The sequence below is a fragment of the Acanthisitta chloris genome, unplaced genomic scaffold (genome assembly GCF_000695815.1).
Source record: "Acanthisitta chloris isolate BGI_N310 unplaced genomic scaffold, ASM69581v1 scaffold14603, whole genome shotgun sequence".
Taxonomy (NCBI): Eukaryota; Metazoa; Chordata; class Aves; order Passeriformes; family Acanthisittidae; genus Acanthisitta; species Acanthisitta chloris.
Window position 1 is genome coordinate 602 of NW_008664442.1, and position 17889 is coordinate 18490.

The 17889-nt window shown below is 40.9% G+C and overlaps 1 protein-coding gene across 1 annotated transcript in view; it reads right to left on the reverse strand.

Moving 5' to 3' along the window:
- Positions 1–4719: 4719 nt before the first annotated feature.
- Positions 4720–17889, reverse strand: part of LOC103799065 (polypeptide N-acetylgalactosaminyltransferase 9) — a gene marked incomplete at both ends in the record, with an annotated part of 105982 nt that continues 92812 nt past the window's right edge. Inside the window, 3 exons of the mRNA XM_009071359.1 lie at positions 4720–4815; positions 8206–8343; positions 11660–11845. Of these exons, the coding sequence (XP_009069607.1) occupies positions 4720–4815; positions 8206–8343; positions 11660–11845 (420 nt within the window). The remainder of the gene's footprint in view (positions 4816–8205; positions 8344–11659; positions 11846–17889) is intronic.

The window sequence follows — 17889 nt, forward strand, 5'->3', positions numbered from 1 at the left end:
TCCAGGTCTTGATGCAGGGCAGCAGGATGGATGAACAGGTAGTTTCTTCACTTGCAGGAAGTGGTGCATGAGATTCTGGAAAAATCAAGTGTGACAAGTATTCTGGAGACCTGAGATGTTTGGGATTCCTGTATGGCTCACTGTTTGAGTTTCTATGTCAGCTTACAGCTTGCATGAACCTGCAGGGCTGAAAGACAATTAGAGATTTCTTTTTGCTTAGAGAACAAGAGTGAGAGAGGGAGAGAATAAATTTCGGGTGGATTAGTGTGGAAAGCTACCAGGTGTTGAAGGATGGCTAAGGGAACAGGGGCACAGCTCCCAGAGAGCATTGTGCGAGCAAGAGCTTATGGGAGCTTTGAGCATGTAACTAAGAATTAGCCTCAGGAGGTTAAGTGCCCACAGGGAAGGCCCCGGTTGGCTCAGTCGGCAGAGCAAGAGGACTCCCAAGCACAGGGTCGTGAGTTCGAGACCCACGTTGGGCGCTAGTATCTGTCTCAGTTGACGCCCAACGTGGGGCTCGAACCCACGACCCTGTGCTCTTCTTGCTAGCACAATGCTCTCTGGGAGCTGTGCCCCTGTTCCCTTAGCCATCCTTCAACACCTGGTAGCTTTCCACACTAATCCACCCGAAATTTATTCTCTCCCTCTCTCACTCTTGTTCTCTAAGCAAAAAGAAATCTCTAATTGTCTTTCAGCCCTGCAGGTTCATGCAAGCTGTAAGCTGACATAGAAACTCAAACAGTGAGCCATACAGGAATCCCAAACATCTCAGGTCTCCAGAATACTTGTCACACTTGATTTTTCCAGAATCTCATGCACCACTTCCTGCAAGTGAAGAAACTACCTGTTCATCCATCCTGCTGCCCTGCATGCAGACCTGGAAAGGCACAGCTGTATCAAGCAAAATGTTAAATATCTGCCCTCTAGCAACAGTTTAAGTAGCTCCTTTCATCTCCCCTTATTCCATCTGTTTGTGTAACTGGGAGCTCTGGGTATCCGAGCACCGAGACCTCCCTTCTTTCTGCCTGATCTCAGTGTGGAGGGAGTTCTCACTTTCACAGCTGCAGTGCCTCCTCTTTCTCTCACTGTGAAAGGAAGGTGGAGAGGGAGGCTGTTCACTGTGGCCCTTCTATCCTAGGATGCCATTTGATTAGGTTCTCCTTTCACATACCTTATCATCAGCTCCACATCACAGCACTCAAGACAGACTCTGAGACAGTGAGTATTTCTACTGGTACTGTATAAGTTCTCTCAGATGGTTCAAAACCTGCATGTCCTATAACCATTCTAAGAAGCTTCCAGAACAACACATTCCATTTCTGGGGGGGTTGTATCTGTCCCCACACCCCCACTCTTTTTTCCTTTGTTGCTGTGGGTTTTGGTTTTTTTTGTTTTTTTTTTAAACCTGTTTTACAAAAGAGTATAATGCAATGCTATAGAACCACTGGGCTTGGCAGGTGATTGTACAAGGGAGATAGTACAAGTGCAGATGCAAGGCAGTTCAAGACTCAAAATATATTCCTTTCTTTATGAATCTTTTGTAGTCCTGGACTGTTTCTTCCAGCCGTATTTGCAAACTATTTTTTTCTGAAAGTGATTAGACTTAAATTTCAGATCTAATGAATGCATATAAAAACAACAGTACTTTTCTATAAAACGAGTTTTGAAATCAATTCAGACTGATGCAAAACCTTGTCTGGATATTCCTAGCTGTTAGTTTACCCTGACTTAGCTCAAGTCGAATTCATTAAACTAAATTGATGTGAACTCAGGCTAAATGCATTCCAGAGCATCCACAAAAGAGATTGTCCCTGTTTGAATAAAGAAATTTAAAAGCTGATGTCATTGAAAAGATGTGATTTATCGTGGTGGAAACTGATCTTGAGAATACACACAGGGAAAGGCATTTTGTTCATGGAGCAGTCACGGTGGAGTGGTTTTATTTTGCCACTGTAACACAGGACACCAGCATTCAGAGGTGTGCAATATCCAAGGGAAACAGAAGGGTAAGAAGTAGAAGAAAAGAACATTTTACCACAGACAAACAGTAATTTTATTCCTAGCTCAACTTTCTTTAAACACTCGCCTGACTTGTGTTGGTTTCAGTGGAACCATGTGTATACTAAAATCGCTGGTAATCTGCTTGTCAGAACTGAAGAGTATGAAAAACAAACAAGGCTATAGCTGAATAGGAAGAGGCTTTCACATCAGTAGGACACATGAAGCACCAGTGATAACCCAACTGGGGAAAATGAGTTCCATGTGACATTAATTTATATGCAGTAGGCATGTACAAATAACCCAAATCTTGACTCAGTAGGGGTATTTTATGCCCTATGCTTGAGATAAAAAAAATGTCAGAAATGGAAGGCTAAATGCAGCAGACAACTATGCTCACCCAGGCTGATTAGAAGAGGGGTTTTAAAAATGTTTATTTAATATATTAAAACGCTTGCTGTCAACACCTTTCACGCTATGTGCTTGACTATCCTTGATTAGGGTTTGTGCAGCTGTGGATCTCACACTGAATTAACTTTGTAAATTGTGGTGAGATGATAGAAGTTTTCCAGCTGTGTAATCATTAATTAACTTGGCTGCATTTGAATGGCTCCAACCCATGCTTGTCTGTGAAATACTCCACTTAGATAAAACATCACCTCTGCCTTTGCTGGGTGCTTCTTGCAGAATGAAAACTTTTTTTCCTGGCTTGTTTTGTTTGTTTGCTTGTTTTAAAGGGAAATGGAAAGTGCTGTGGGATGATTTGGCAAATTAACTTTTTGCCTTTCCCATACTTTGATAATTCTCATACACAGGAGATGCTTTGGAAGGTTTTGGGAAGAGTGACTTCCTCCTTTGATGTGTTTATACAGTGCTAGTAACAAAAGGGTTGTGGCTGTCACATACTCTAAATCCAGCTTTTCCAGGCTTTTCCAGAAAATTCACATAGTCGGGATACTGAAGACCTGTAGCAGAAGTGAGCCAGAAGTGATTCAAGTGGTCACTACCCAACTTCAAAGTCTTGGGCAGTAAATATTTTATGTATTGTTATTTGTACCCGAGAAGAGCTGCACAGTGTCTAGTCTAGGACTTGGAATCCAAATGCCATCATCTGCTAGGCAATGTGTTTATATCTTACTAAAAGGAAAATGAACTGCTCCTTAATGAATGATTGGTCAGAGCTGGAGGTTGAAAGGTGAGCTACTTTATACCCCAGAATTCTGAAGAGTTAGTCAGGAGAAGCTGAGCATATCCTTTCAAATAAATTCACAGTAACTTCAGCCCTTGTCTGTTTTCTTCTTCTAGAAGTTAAAGCATATTCTATGAAACAGGAGTCATGGAGGCAAACAAGAAGGATAAGGACTTAAACTGCAAAAATAAATTAGTCAGAGCCATTTTTTTCATTACTCTTCTAAATGCTAACACACTGATAGGAAATTAGATGCTGCTGAGGGACTTTCTGGAAGGACTTAAATTTGCAACTTTCTGGTCAGAATTAGAATGGAGAAAGAGACTGAACTCTCTCTGAGTGTCTTGACATCTCTGACTAGAGTCTTCTTGAAAAGCTCATTTACATCTAATTAAGCAACACTATTTTGTTACCTTATGCAAAGGCTGCTCCTTCCACCTCTACTAGGAAAGTGTCAGTCAAATATTCCATAATGATCCTGCCAAAGGTGGACATTTTCGGAATTACTGCTCACTTCACCTCCATGGTGATATATGAGCCAGGACTCCAAATCAATATATGTATGACTGAACTTTAGATAATTGTTAAGTCTGTGATAAGGTCAGAGTTTATTTACACATGAGAATGTTCATTAACATGGTTTTGATCCAGGTGGTGCTTCAAAAGAAACTAGGATTACATTTCAGAAGAAGCTCAAGTCCTGGATTTAAATAATAACCAACCATGGTGATATATGAGCCAGGACTCCAAATCAATATATGTATGACTGAACTTTAGATAATTGTTAAGTCTGTGATAAGGTCAGAGTTTATTTACACATGAGAATGTTCATTAACATGGTTTTGATCCAGGTGGTGCTTCAAAAGAAACTAGGATTACATTTCAGAAGAAGCTCAAGTCCTGGATTTAAATAATAACCAACTTATATTTAAAAAACAAGTGACATCACTATGAGCATGGAAAGGAGCATTTTAAAATCTTCAGACATCTGTAAGAAAATAATAAAAATATGCACAGGGACTGACAAAAAAGAAATCTTCTGGTTTAGAAAAGTCTAAACTTACAGGATATTCTTAATTCCCTTTGTAGTTTATGTTAAATATGTGCTTAACTTTTTGCCTGCTCAGGGAATCACATCAGCAGCTTGCTAAATATTACTTGTCTAGGAGCCTATTGGACCAAAGAACAGTTAATTTCAAGAGGTATTAGTCCTAGAATAAGTCATGCCATAACAGGAAGAGCTGCTCATTCACACAAACTGTCTAAATTCATTAATCTTCAGTGGATCCCTGTTATTTAAACAAATTAACCTGATTCTTCTGTTTTCCTAACTGGCATCTTCAACATATAGGTTCCCATGCTGAACAACCTTGAAAGGGCACCCAAAAAGCCTGGAGTAAAGCCAGATATTTGCCTTTGCAACACAGGAACATTGCCAAACTTAACACAAATGCACCAAATTACCTTTTGTTTCTTCTGAAAATTCTTTATGTTAAAGTTTTCTCATTAATTATGGGACTTGAACAATTTACCTGAGAGGACATTCCATGGCATGGATAAAGGATTGCTTTGTCATCCTCTTCTGCTCCCTGGTCTAAGCAGTAGCCACTGGCTTTGCTGTTACGCACCTGTAACCGGATCAGCACGGAAACAGCTGTGTTAGAAATTAAACTCTAGGATGCAAGTCCAATCTAGCTAAATCTCAGCTGCACCACAGCTAAGTAGTACATAAAATTTTTCTCTGAGAAACACATGCTTATTCTTCAGACATGACAGGATGCCAACAGTGAATTTGCTTCAGGAAAAGATATTATTTGGAAAACCTGCTGTCTGTACAGACCTTGGGTCAGAGTTATATTTTCAGCAATTACTCAAGGATCAAAACTCCATAAAACTCACTCTAAGAAACCCAGGCCAAATTCTGCTCCAAATTACCCTTGTGTAAATTGTGACCCTGTATGTCGAGACTGTGTCTTTATGAACAGCACAGGAACTATGCAGGCCTGGTGTTGAAAATGACATGCTTTTGTTTCTTCCTGGTGCTTCTATAAAACCAAAAAAAGCACGTGAAAAAAATTATTTGAGCTGAGAATATAGTATATTGTTAAGCACAGAAGTGATGTAAAGCACATTGCATGAAGGGGTACAGGTTCAGAGATCCAATGAAATACAAACATCCTGTGCCTCCCCAGACAAGGAGAATTTACAAGTCTATAAAAACTGGGATGGAGCTCTCATGAAAATCCAGGCCTTTTTTTCTCCTGAGGCTATTACATACATATTTTGGACATCAAAAAATTTTACAGCTGTCATAAACAAGAACTTATTTAGACAGACACTTTGAAAGAGTCAACAGGTCAGTTTTGGTTTAGACTGTGAAGTATCTGTCTGGCCACCCCCATAATACAAAAACAGCTGCTGCATAAGTTGTCAGGGAAAAATTCAGTAAATACTCCTTCATATTCTAGTGTACAAGCATAAGAAGGAATGCAATCAGCCAGGGGGCTCACCAATACCTAAATTTCAGGAGGTTCATTTATGACTCAGGTACTATAAAGGCTAAAGAAGATGAAGACAGCTTTATGATGTGGCTTTAAAAAAATGTGAATTGAGTCACTAGGAAATATATTTTTACTACTGTTTCAATCTGTTTCACATCTACTCAATACATTTATTTTCCTTTAAACTCACTAAAATCCAGACATCTTTTCCTCCAGGAAAATAACCAGAAGAGAAAGTATTTAATAGCAAATTTGATGTCATTTAGGATGAAGCCTTAATTTTTCCCATTATGGGTGTGTAAGATTGAAAGGGACCTATGCCAGTTTATTCCAGCTACATAGCTTGCATGGCTCCGTTTTATTAAAAATGTTAATGAATTAGATACTTGCATCACTAAACTTCCTGTGTGACCCTTCTATGTGGCTGCTCAAGAGAAACAAACTCCATTTTGGAGCCCAGCTTGCTCACTATCTGGTGTAACTGACACAGCATCGGCAGTTCTGCCAATGTTCTTTGCAGTTAACAACCTTCTCAGAGCTGACAGATACTAATAGCTCCTGTTGAATTTACTAAATGTCTTTTCTCAGTTACTGATGGCGATAGTTATATTAGGATGCAAAGTGATATTATGCAATAAAACTTGAACTTTGTATCAATATCTCAAGTGTCTGACTTATTTTTATATAAAGTCAATCAAATGAAACAGAAGGGAACAGTGTCCATTTAGTTGTCTTGTGGGAAAATATATTGCCTTTGCATTTAATTGCAGTTCAAGTAGACAATTAAAACAGAATCTTAAAAACATTATGCAGCAGGAGAGCTCCTAGAACTTTGCCCCAGTTCACCACCATAAATGACAGCAGACCTTCTATTACAGGCACATGATATAGAATCATAGAATCATAGAATCAACCTGGTCGGAAAAGACCTCCAAGATCATTAAATCCAACCTTACCGTGGTTATTAGACCATGGCACTAAGTGCCACATCCAGTCTCATCTTATAAACCACCAGAGATGGTGAATCCACCACCTCCCTGGGCAGCACATTCCAATGCCTGATTACTCTCTCCATAAAAAATCTCTGCCTAGTGTCTAACCTAACCCTCCCCTGGCAGAGCTTGAGTCTGTGCCCTCTTGTCCTCCTGCTGGTTGCCTGGGAGAAGAGACCAACCCCCACCTGACTCCAACCTCCTTTCAGGGAGCTGGAGTGGGTGATAAGGTCTTCCCTGAGCCTCCTCTTCTCCAGGCTGAACACCCCCAGCTCCCTCAGCCTCTCCTCATGGCACTTGTGCTCGAGTCCCTTCACCAGCCTTGTTGCTCTTCTCTGGACCTGCTCCAGCACCTCAATGTCCCTCCTGAACTGAGGGGCCCAGAACTGAGCACAGTACTCAAGGTGTGGCCTCACCAGGGCCGAGTCCAGGGGCAGAATCACCTTCCTGGTCCTGCTGACCACACTGTTCCTGATCCAGGCCAGGATATCACTGGCCTTCTTGGCCCCCTGAGCACACTGCTGGCTCATGTTCAGCTTTCTATCTATCCACACTCCCAGGTCCCTTTCTGCCTGGTGCTCTCCAGGCACTCTGTCCCCAGCCTGGAGCACTGCATGGGATTGGTATGGCCAAAGTGCAGGACCAGCACTTGTTAAACTTGGCCTCTTAGATCTGAAGAGTTACAGATGACGTTATGACTTCTTTAAAGACTGGGGTCAAGCATATATGGGAGATTTGGTTGGTTCACAGGAAAGGAGGAAAAGATCCAGACGGCTGAGGTGAGCCCAAATGTCTACACATTTCTAACATGTTTGGATCCAACATTTTAATAGGGTTGACTAACCTATCCATTCAACTACCTTCAGGTTGGTGTTTTAAGGACTTAGTCAATACTGGTACACAAGTGAAAATGAAAATACAGAATCTGAGCACAAAGCAGCCAAAGTGTTTTTCCTCTAATGACTTTTTTTCACAACATACAGACCTGCTAAATGGTAGCCTCACCTCATAATCTGAACAAGGATATGTTGCTTTTTATCCTGAACAGGATAAAAGAAGGACTGTAAAAATGAATTAATAAAGTGAATGCAATCCTTCAAACTGGCAAAACACAAAGAAGGAGTGGTTCTTTACCTAAAAACAGGTCAGCAAACTCATCTGTTCTCATTAACTAGAATTATTTTAGCTCTCTCAACTGCTGATGTTTTCTTGATGACGTTTGTGGCATCCTATTTGGGAAAACAATTACCTCACACTTACGTTCTCAGGGCTGCTCTGCTTTAACATGAAAGCCAAGGAGATTGCATATCCTTGTTAATGAGGATGATTTCACCTGATACACTCCAACGAGAGGGACAGGGCTTCTCAGAGCCACACTTCTTAGTGTTGGGTAAAAGTAGAGGAAGGCATTTTTGTTGCTACTACTGTGCTGACTTGCAATTTCTCTATACATCCTGACACCCACAGCTCAGATGAAAGGAGTGCTCTAATGCAGCCGTGATGTGTTTTCAAAGACATACAGTACCTCTCCATAAGTGACTGTGTCATTATAAACCCTCATTTCAGGGTATACATTCTCCAAGTACCACTTAAAACTCCGGCACTGCAGTCGCTGTCGTAGAGCTATTCTTTCAGAAACGTCTCCAAAGTCAACTCCAGGGTTCTGCAAAGCAGAAAATGAATAAAGAAATCTCACTGCACTGCCTTTACAGTTGCTTTCTTTACTGAAACCAAATTGCAGTTCATTTTGTATACCAAGCTGTATTTCTCTCTCTTCTTTCTCTTTTGTAGCAGCTCATCAAACAGCTGCTGTTGAGCACAGACAATAAATATTAATGAAAGCCAGTAGAAAAAGAGGGATAAAGAACAAACAAAAAACCAAACATAAATCAAAATAATAAGAATACAATAAGAATGTTGTTACTTACAGCAATTCTAAATGTTTGCAATCAATCCTGAAGCCTTTGCTTTCAGATTCATTTGGAATTTAGGCAGTAATTCTGATCTAAGATATGGCAGCTTGGCCCTGATTTACTCTAGTAACAGCTTTGGGCATTCACTAATGTAAGTGACATCAGAACAGACCTGGTAAAACTTCAAAGTGAAGCTGTTCAAAAAGTCATTTAGCACCACTAAGCATTCATACAGACCAGGATTCAGTTTTTACTGGAACTGGGGCTCACTTGCGTACATGAGCCATAAAATGCAGTTAAGCTCAAAACCTTCTTTATAATTCTACTTGAGAATCTAATTCATGCTTAAATACAAATCCCATGAAACAAAAAAACAGGCTGGAAGACTCAAGTTTCAAGTTAATGTGACCTAACTAAGCCATTTGAAAATGCCAGGTCCTGAGTTAGAGTCTGTTGATTTAAAGCATTATAAATCATCACAGGTCAACATTAAGAACATTGAAGTTACCTCATCTAAAAATCTTTTCCAACAATACATAAATCAAATGGACTAAATCTGGGGAGTTTTGCATGGATCTGTCTGAAGTGCCTTGTACTTCTCCTCCAGAAGGATTCCTGTACATTTTACAGATTATATCTAATGCAAGGTTACGAGACAGCAGCAAAGCTTAGCTCAGGGTTTATTAAAATCCCCAACAGATGCCTGGTTTTCATGAGAGAATACAAGTGTAATACTGAACAGGTTTTTCTATTTGCCACATAAAGAGTTTGCTGTGCTCACTGCTGCTTGCTGATGCACACTCTGTCATGGGTTCTCTGTGCAGCATCCATTCAAATGAATGTTAATTTACGTACTACTTGAGGCTAGATGGAAGGAGAGCAATTCTCTGAGGCACTCCATACAATAAATCATCCAATGTAAGATTCCTTTATCGCTGAAATTGTCAGGGAATAGATCATAAGCAGGGGCATACCAAATATTTGGTTAACTAAAATAAAGCTACGCTGACCTGCTGCTGAAGGTTGTAAGAACATGATCTTGCAGATGTGCCCAAGACCATCTGCTAATCAAGATACACATGATGCACAGACTCTCAATAACATGGAAGGGAGCAAGTTATGAAAAAGATGGTGGAAGTCATAGAAGAGATAATTTGGATTCCTTTGTGCCATGGGAAAAACATGCGTTTTACTTGCCTGTCTGACCTATTCTAAAATGAGGCAATATAATGTCCTTCTTGCAGCTCTGTTTTTACAGAGTACAAGAGCAGCAAATTGAAGAGCTATGAAAATGCTGTGCTTACCTCTGTGCTAGCTGCAGTTGTCATGTGCAGGTTATAGTGTGATGGTGCAAGAATGAGATGCCCACAAAATTTAGTACATGGACATATTAATTTTAAACAGCAAGTAACATTTCTAGTTCTCCTGCAGAAGGTTTTTGTTATGGTTTATACCAGTATAGAACTTCTGAATCATGTGGATTGAGTGCTACAGTGGAATAACTTGGTGAACACTAACATTAGCCTCCTGTCCCTGAGAGCTAATAGGGCTATTTTTATGCTGCACATTTTATCAATCAATCAATTTATTTTATGGAAAGAAAATGTTAATGTTCAGTAGTTCTGCTGATTTTATGTCTTTTATTGTAGATGTGCCTGGTCTTTTTAAAGCTATGCTGTACGGCTCAGTGCAGGAAACTACATCAATAAGTAATCTCAGAGAGATTAAAGGAAATCATGTTTTTGTGTAAATGCTTATTTAAATATCATCTTGTCTCAGAAGTCATTTGCAGATGGCATCAAGCAAACAAATTTACCAAGTTTACATTTTCATCTCCTATTAGAAAACTGACCGTTTTAGCAATTCAGGCAGATAGGGCCAAAATGCCCCAAAAATCTTAGAGGGACAGTACTCTGTCTTCCTCCTGCTGTAATGGAAATCTTGTGTAGGAAAAGTTATGCACCACTGCCTTTTGCTCAGGCAAAATAATTCCCTGCAACTACCTCTCATGCTAAAAGAAGTCATCAAAATCACATCTCAGGAACCTTGCACAGAGTGCCCAGTACTGAAAAGCAGTAAGTGAATTTAGACATGTGAGAACATCCAACGTATTCAGACATCACATGGAGAAGGAGGAAACATTGCTCCTGTGAGTTTGATGAACTTCAGGCCATAACTGAATATTCCCAAAGACACTGCTGGTTTTGCATATATTCCTGTTCTGATAGGAACATTCCTGTTTCCATTTGCTTCAATCAGCTCTGGACAAACCCCTGATATAAAGCTTAACTAAACCATCATAACCTACAGATCAGTGTATGCTTCCCCTCAGCTGCTTTCCCCGTGCCCCTTCCCATGAATAATTTAAATGCAAACACTGCTAAGATACACAGCAACAGTCAACTTCCACCTGACTGGGACATCTCTCTCTCCTCTCCAAGAATTACACTCCGTGGAGATGTAGCATGTGATATACTTACAGAATAAAGTGATAAACTGAACCTACAGTTTATCTAATATTTATATTACATGGATTCCTAGAGGCCCCCACGTGCCATACAACTCGTATGTGCCATGGGAAACAGAACGTGCCCACGTTGCACCTCTCAGCCTGTGGACAATAAAGCTAGTTAACGTGTGCCTCTTTTATTGCACACTTTGTATTTTATGCTGGGGAGGTCTACTGAGTCTCAGGATGAATGGTGATATTTATTTATGGACATTCTGTAGTCCCCACCATTGTAGCATACGAACACCTCAGAGTTTAATGGCATCCCAAATTAATGACTTCTTCCAGGGAAGTGCATAAACCTGAAACATTTTGCTCTAGTGAAATGATAAATCTGTGTCACCGCATACAGCAACCTGCACTGAGTGTACAACTAAACTTAGACTGAGGAAGCAAGTTTATATGGCAGAACTCTCTGTACTGAGCATACACCAGCATGAAAGGACACATTCCCTAAGCTTTCTACAGCTGTAGTAATACCCTTCAACTCAAAGAGCTAATTATGACAGCCACCCACATTTCTGCCTCTCTTCAGGAGAGAGTAGGACTGTACTTACTGCCATGGGGATGTTCCAGGCCATGTAAACATGGGACTTGAAGTCATCCATCCAGACCTCAGCGGCTCGCAGGGCGTTGCGCTTTGCATAGTAATCAATGTCGTTGTTGTAGGGTTTCTTTGTGCGTTCAATATGTGCCACGCGCGAACAGGGTAACACCTCCATGCTTCCTCCACACTGCCACACCTGGCAAAGACAGAGAAAACAATGACATGACTTTTTGTTTTCCCCTTTTAAGGCAATACAACCGCTTCTTTTCAGATGCTGCGTGTAGAATGTTTGCTAGTCACAGGTGAGGGCTACTGAACCATTCAAAATGATTCCCCAATCTATCTGCTTCGAGGGCAGAACCCCTCTCTTTGCATATACGTGCTGGTTTGGGCTGAAGTGGAGTTAACTTTCCTCACAGTGGCTAGTGTGGGGCTGTGTTTAGGATTTGTGCAGGGCACAGGATTGATAATGCAGATGTTTTTGTTATTGCTGAGCAGAGCTCACACAAAGCCAAGGCCTTTGCTGCTTTCTGTACTGCCACATGGCAAGGAAGTTGGGGGTGCATGGGAGATTGGGAGGAGACACAGCTGGGACAGGTGACCCAAACTGACCAAAGGGATATTCCATACCATAGGACATCATGCTCAGTATATAAAGTGGGGAGGAAGGAGAAGGAAGGGGGGACATTTGGAGTGATGGCGTCTGTCTTCCCAAGGAACCGTTACGCGTGATGGGCCCTGCTCTCCTGGAGATGGCTAAATACCTCCTGCCTGTGGGAAGCAGTGAATTAATTCATTGTTTTGCTGTGCTTGTGTGTGCAGCTTTTGCTTTCTCTATTAAACTGTCTTTATCTCAACCCATGAGTTTTTCTAGCTTTTACCCTTCTGATTCTCTCCCCATCCCATTGGTGGGGGGGTGTGAGCATCTGTGTGGTTCTTGATTGCTAGCTGGGGTTAAACCATGGCAACACAGCCTATAGATGAGTCTGAGGTGAACACAGATGGCTGTATTAGGTACATGAGTTTAGAAGCCATAAATACCCAAGTCCTTCCCCATAACAACACTGTTCTTGGAACCATTAGGCAGAGGACAAACTATGAAGTGGCAACCTCTATCATAGGGGCCATTTTTACCTAGTGCTTGTTACTGAAACATCCACAAAAATCAGCTGTATCATCTGGCAGTGTTTGGCACATGAGCTGGGTACTGGAATGTGCTATAAGGTCTCCCTAGAACCTTCTCTTCTCCAAACTGAACATCCCCAGCTCTCAGCCTGTCTCCACAGGAGAGATGCTCCAGCCCTCTCACCATCTCATCTCTCTTAGATTCAGCTCTCTACCCCTGAGTTGATGAAGATGGACAAAAAGGGCTGAGTGGAGACTGTATCATCCAGCCTTAACAGACATCACCATACCCTATTGATTATTTACTGTCTGAATTCTATGATGGGGAACAAGGGGGACTTGTCTCTTTGCATCAGTGTGAATTGGAGTGATGCACGGGGAGTGAAGCTTAGGCATTTCGATTCCCTCAGGTCTGCACTTAGTAGCATAGTCCAGCTGAAATAAATAAAAGATATTAAAATACAAGCAATAATTCATTGCTTTCCAAGGTTGCCTTTTACTGAGAATGAAAGCTCATTTCCATATAAGATGCACTCCAGAACTATACTGGGGCAGGTCTCCACCTAACCTGCCTTCTCAAGGACAAAGATAAACTGCTTGGGAAGTGGCAGATAAAATCTTATCCTCTAGTTTGGCTTTTTTTTTTTTTTTTTTAATACTTTGTTAGGTAATATTATAGCTACTTTCCAAACAGTTCTGTAGTAAATCACTGGCCACTGGAATTTACATTTGACAAATGAAATACACCGAAAACCACGCTGCTCATAAATCTGGACTGACATATGCTGAGGGTTTCCAGTGCAAAGGGGAAGTGCTACAAAAAAAGAAAGGAATTAATTGATTTCCACAATCAGAAGGGGAAATGAGCAGTACACTTTAGTATACAGCTATTTGCCCAACCCAGCCTGGAAGTCAGCTATTTAATGCACAGCACATTTTTCTTTGCCTTGATATGGCTAATGACCTTGTAACTCTTATTTATATATTTTGGTACCAAGAGCAAATACATTATCTGAGTGACAGATTTATTTCCCTCAAATGCCAGTGCTCACACAAACCTGAAAAGGAAAAGGTACTAAACTGCAACATTAAAGAAAACAGTTTAGCTCATCTGTAAATTCAACACAAACAGTTATTTATCAGTGATAAATTCTCCCCAGATGAAATCCACAGGGATCTCAGACACCTGGCTTTGAAGAAAACACTACAAAAAAGGCAGTAGCAGCCTCAGGCCAGATAATGCTCACCCTGTCAGGCAGGAGCTTGGTGCTCAGCAGCCAGCATGGACCTGCTGTGGTGTGACCACCCCATCTGCAGTCCTCTAGACTACTTTCCACTGACATTCAGTCACTTCTTTTCCCTACCTCTCAGTCCCATTTTACTGCTTAAATAGGCAAAATCTGCTGAAGAGTGGGAAGGAAGGAAACAGACAGGAAATATTTAAGGAAAATTTGCTTCCAGTGAAGATGCTAAAATTTACCCTAGATGACTTGCTCTTTTTCTGAGAATATGCAACTTTTAACACCATTGGGGGATGTTTCCCAGAATAACGATAGGATTTCCAATCCCAGAGAAAGAGAACTGTATGTACAGTGTAGGGGGGGTGAGAAGGCAGTTAGATAGTCATGTATCACCAGGAATACATCATTGCACCATCATTTCTCCACATCCCAGATAAATGCCACAGCTGCTCAACTATGGGTCATTTCTTTTCAACCCAGACAAGGTCTCTTGTTTCACTTCATAAAGATTAGTTGCTGTTCAGTGGAGCACAGACATGACTCTGTACCCCACACCCTTTCAGCATATGGTTAAATACAGAGTGAAGATCTTTTCTTCCTTTCAAGCCCAATGATTACTTACACTTGGACAAAATGGAAGTTGTACAATCTTTACAATCTGTATAATGGACAAAATTTCAGTAGTACAATCAAATATGTGCATCCAAAACTGGGCAAGATCCCAGCAGTTAAGAGCAATCATGTGAGAATTAGATGAACACTCAAGGCTTGTGTCTGAGTGAGGAGGATGGGAGGTTCAGCTGCACCTTCTCTCCACTGGACACAGAATTGAAAGACATGCATGGTGCAGAAAACCATTGCCTGTATGCCTCTACCGAAAGATGAAAAAATAGGGCAAGTTTTTCTGTATGAATCAGATAAGAGTGAGGTGAGTCAGTGGATGAAAAAATAGGGAAAGTTTTTCTGTAGAATCAGATAAGAGTGAGGTGAGTCAGTGGCTGATCCTGAAACTGGTTGATACTCCTCCTCTTTTCATCCTCAAAACTGTACTTAATGACCCATTTTAGCAGTAGTAGACAACACATTTCTTTCCACATCAAACTATGAAATTATGCCAGAAAAATAATTACATGCATCTATAAAGCATTTATCAAGCAGAATCCTTGAAGTACCTTACTGGTGGAAGCTAACTATTTCTACCTTTGAGCATAAAATGTGCCCGAGGCCCTCCAAATTAACACATTTCAGGCAATCAGAGAAAACTGACTTCCCTATCTATGACTCATCTTCTGAGATAACAACACATTTCCAACCCAAGTAATTCCTCTCATATGGAGTTGCCAACACTGAATGTGTGTTTCAAGGTTCATTTACTGAGAAGGTGGAAGTGTTATGGTCTTTCTGAGCTGCTCCCCATAAGGGTGCACATCACTGAAGAGCACACTCCACCTTCTTTTCCTCCATGGCAAATCCCCAATAGTAATTTTATCTTTTGTGTCTCCACAGCATGCACTCATCAAACCTGTATTGTGGGACAACAGTCTCTGTGGAAGGCCAGGTAGGTACTCCCAGGTAGCAGCAGCAGTGAAGCAAACTGCTGTGTGTGCTCCTTGACTCTGTGCAGCTGCTGCAGCCCAGGGCCTCAGCTTTGCCTCTGTGAGCATCACACTGCGCAATGTTTTAAGACATGATCAAGTAATTCCAAGAGACACTCAATTTATTTGCTAATTGTAGCTAATTTCTAATTTCAGCATTGCTCTTTAGGCTGCTATAAACAAAATTGATAGCAATTTAAATGTTACCATAGCCGTGTTACCTTAGCATTTTTACTGCTAATTATCTCAATCAACTTTTCTATAAACAGACATATTAAGTATTGAGAAGAACAAGTACCCACATCAGGAGTAAATTACAAACTGAATGATACTGTTTGTGGTTTGCTCTACAGTGATTTACTGACACTAATTATTAGCTATTCCTGTACACCTGAGATAGGGCTGTCCTACAGGAAAGTGTTTATTTTTACAGCAGTCAACTGGACATCATATTCTATGCATCAGAGAGAATATGAGATGAGACTGTGTCTTGTCTACCATGACCTGAACTGTGCATCAGCAAAATTCTCTGAATGCAGGTTAGCTACTTTATTTAGAAAGGCTAATGAAGTGCCATACTTTAACTCTTGCCAAACAAGAACACATTTTCTGAGGAAATGCATTTTCCCACAAGGACTTTTTTGCTGGAGGCCGAAACTACCATCTTTAATAGGATTTAAAACCAATTAAAGTTAAAAAGAGTTAAACAAGCCTGGTCACCATTGACCAGGATGTACAGCTGACTGGATTGCTGAGCTAATCAAACCCTACATCTTGGCAAATATATATAGAGAAAACATTGCTGACATGGTCTCCAGCTCTGCAGGTGAGACCTGTTTCCAGTAGCATCATGCCCTGCAGAGTGAATGTTAGAGCTCAGAAACATCCTGAGATTTAATACTTAGGTGAGCCATTTGCAAGAGGGTGGCTGCAGCTCCCAAGGGGCTCTCACCAATTACAGGGACAGCTCTTCCCTCTCCATGAACTTAGTGCTCTGTAAATTGAATATCACATTATTTTGTACACTGAAGTGACTGCACAGGGTTATTGAATTTGGTACAGGTGATGTCAGTAAAAGCAAAAACAGTAGGTAAAAATGAAAATGGCATCAGTATGAAGGCAAAGTTGAGGAGACAGTTTCAACTTTGAAAACTTAAGACTGGAAATAAAGACCATGATCTTTCAGAACTTTGTATCTTGCTGTGAATTTTGCAGTTTAAACATCTCAGTGCTCAGCAAGAGAAAAAAAAAGTCTCAGGCTCTCTGTTACAACTATTTTTTCCCATCAAGTACACCTTTGATTTAAGCGGCTTGAGAGATGAGGTATCCAAGAACGTGTAATAGTAGAAAGGAGACTTCAGTGTGCATGGGATTGGCTTCCAAATAATCACCCTTTGCTAACAATTTCAAACCCTCTTCAGGACAGGCAAGTTCCATCCAGTGCTCTAAACACCACAAGTTTACAGATACTAAAGCACCTCAAATGGAGAGTGACCCAGGCATTTGCAATGTGTTGGTCTTCTCCTCTTCTAAAATCAGCTGACTTTTCTAAGAGAGCTGGGGTTACTCCAGCTCTCTAATAATATAGAAAATTGAGCAATGAATGACATTTTCAATAATCTGAGGGTTTGAGCCCCTTTTCCATAGTTAGCAAGCTCTCTGGAGGTGTCACTGGACAACTTGCAAGGCTGTAGAAGCTTTGTGCTTTATCTGTTTTCAAGAACTTGTGGACATTTCACTGGTCCTTTGCAGAAAGGAATAACCACAGTCTGCATCTTCCAGCAGTAAGAAAATGAAAAGAAACTGCTTCAAACACATGTGGCAGCAGGGTCCCTCATTTCTGATATACCCAGCAGAGCATGTCACCTGGAATTTCTGCAATGGCTTCTGCCAGTGGCAGCTCTTCAGACATGGATGTTCAGCACACCCTGAAACAAAACCCTTGTGCTAGAACTGGACTCTGATGTTTTATGAAACAGTTCTGAACTCCACCTGAGCAGCACTTCAGAGAAGTAGCCTTTCAGATTTCAAACTTTCTTTTCTGAGGGAAGGCAACAGATGAAATGGAGGAGTTTTTAATGCAGCTCAGATATTCCTGTTTTATGATATCCCATCATGGGAATTCTTAAAAGTCAGGGATCTCAGGTTTTTTACAATTTTCAAGGCAAAGCTAACCAGAGATGGATGTCTTCTAGACTACCCACACACACCCATGGCAGGACTGGAAAAGATTTGTCTATAATGAAGGAATTTCCACATTTCAGAAATTTTCTTGACCT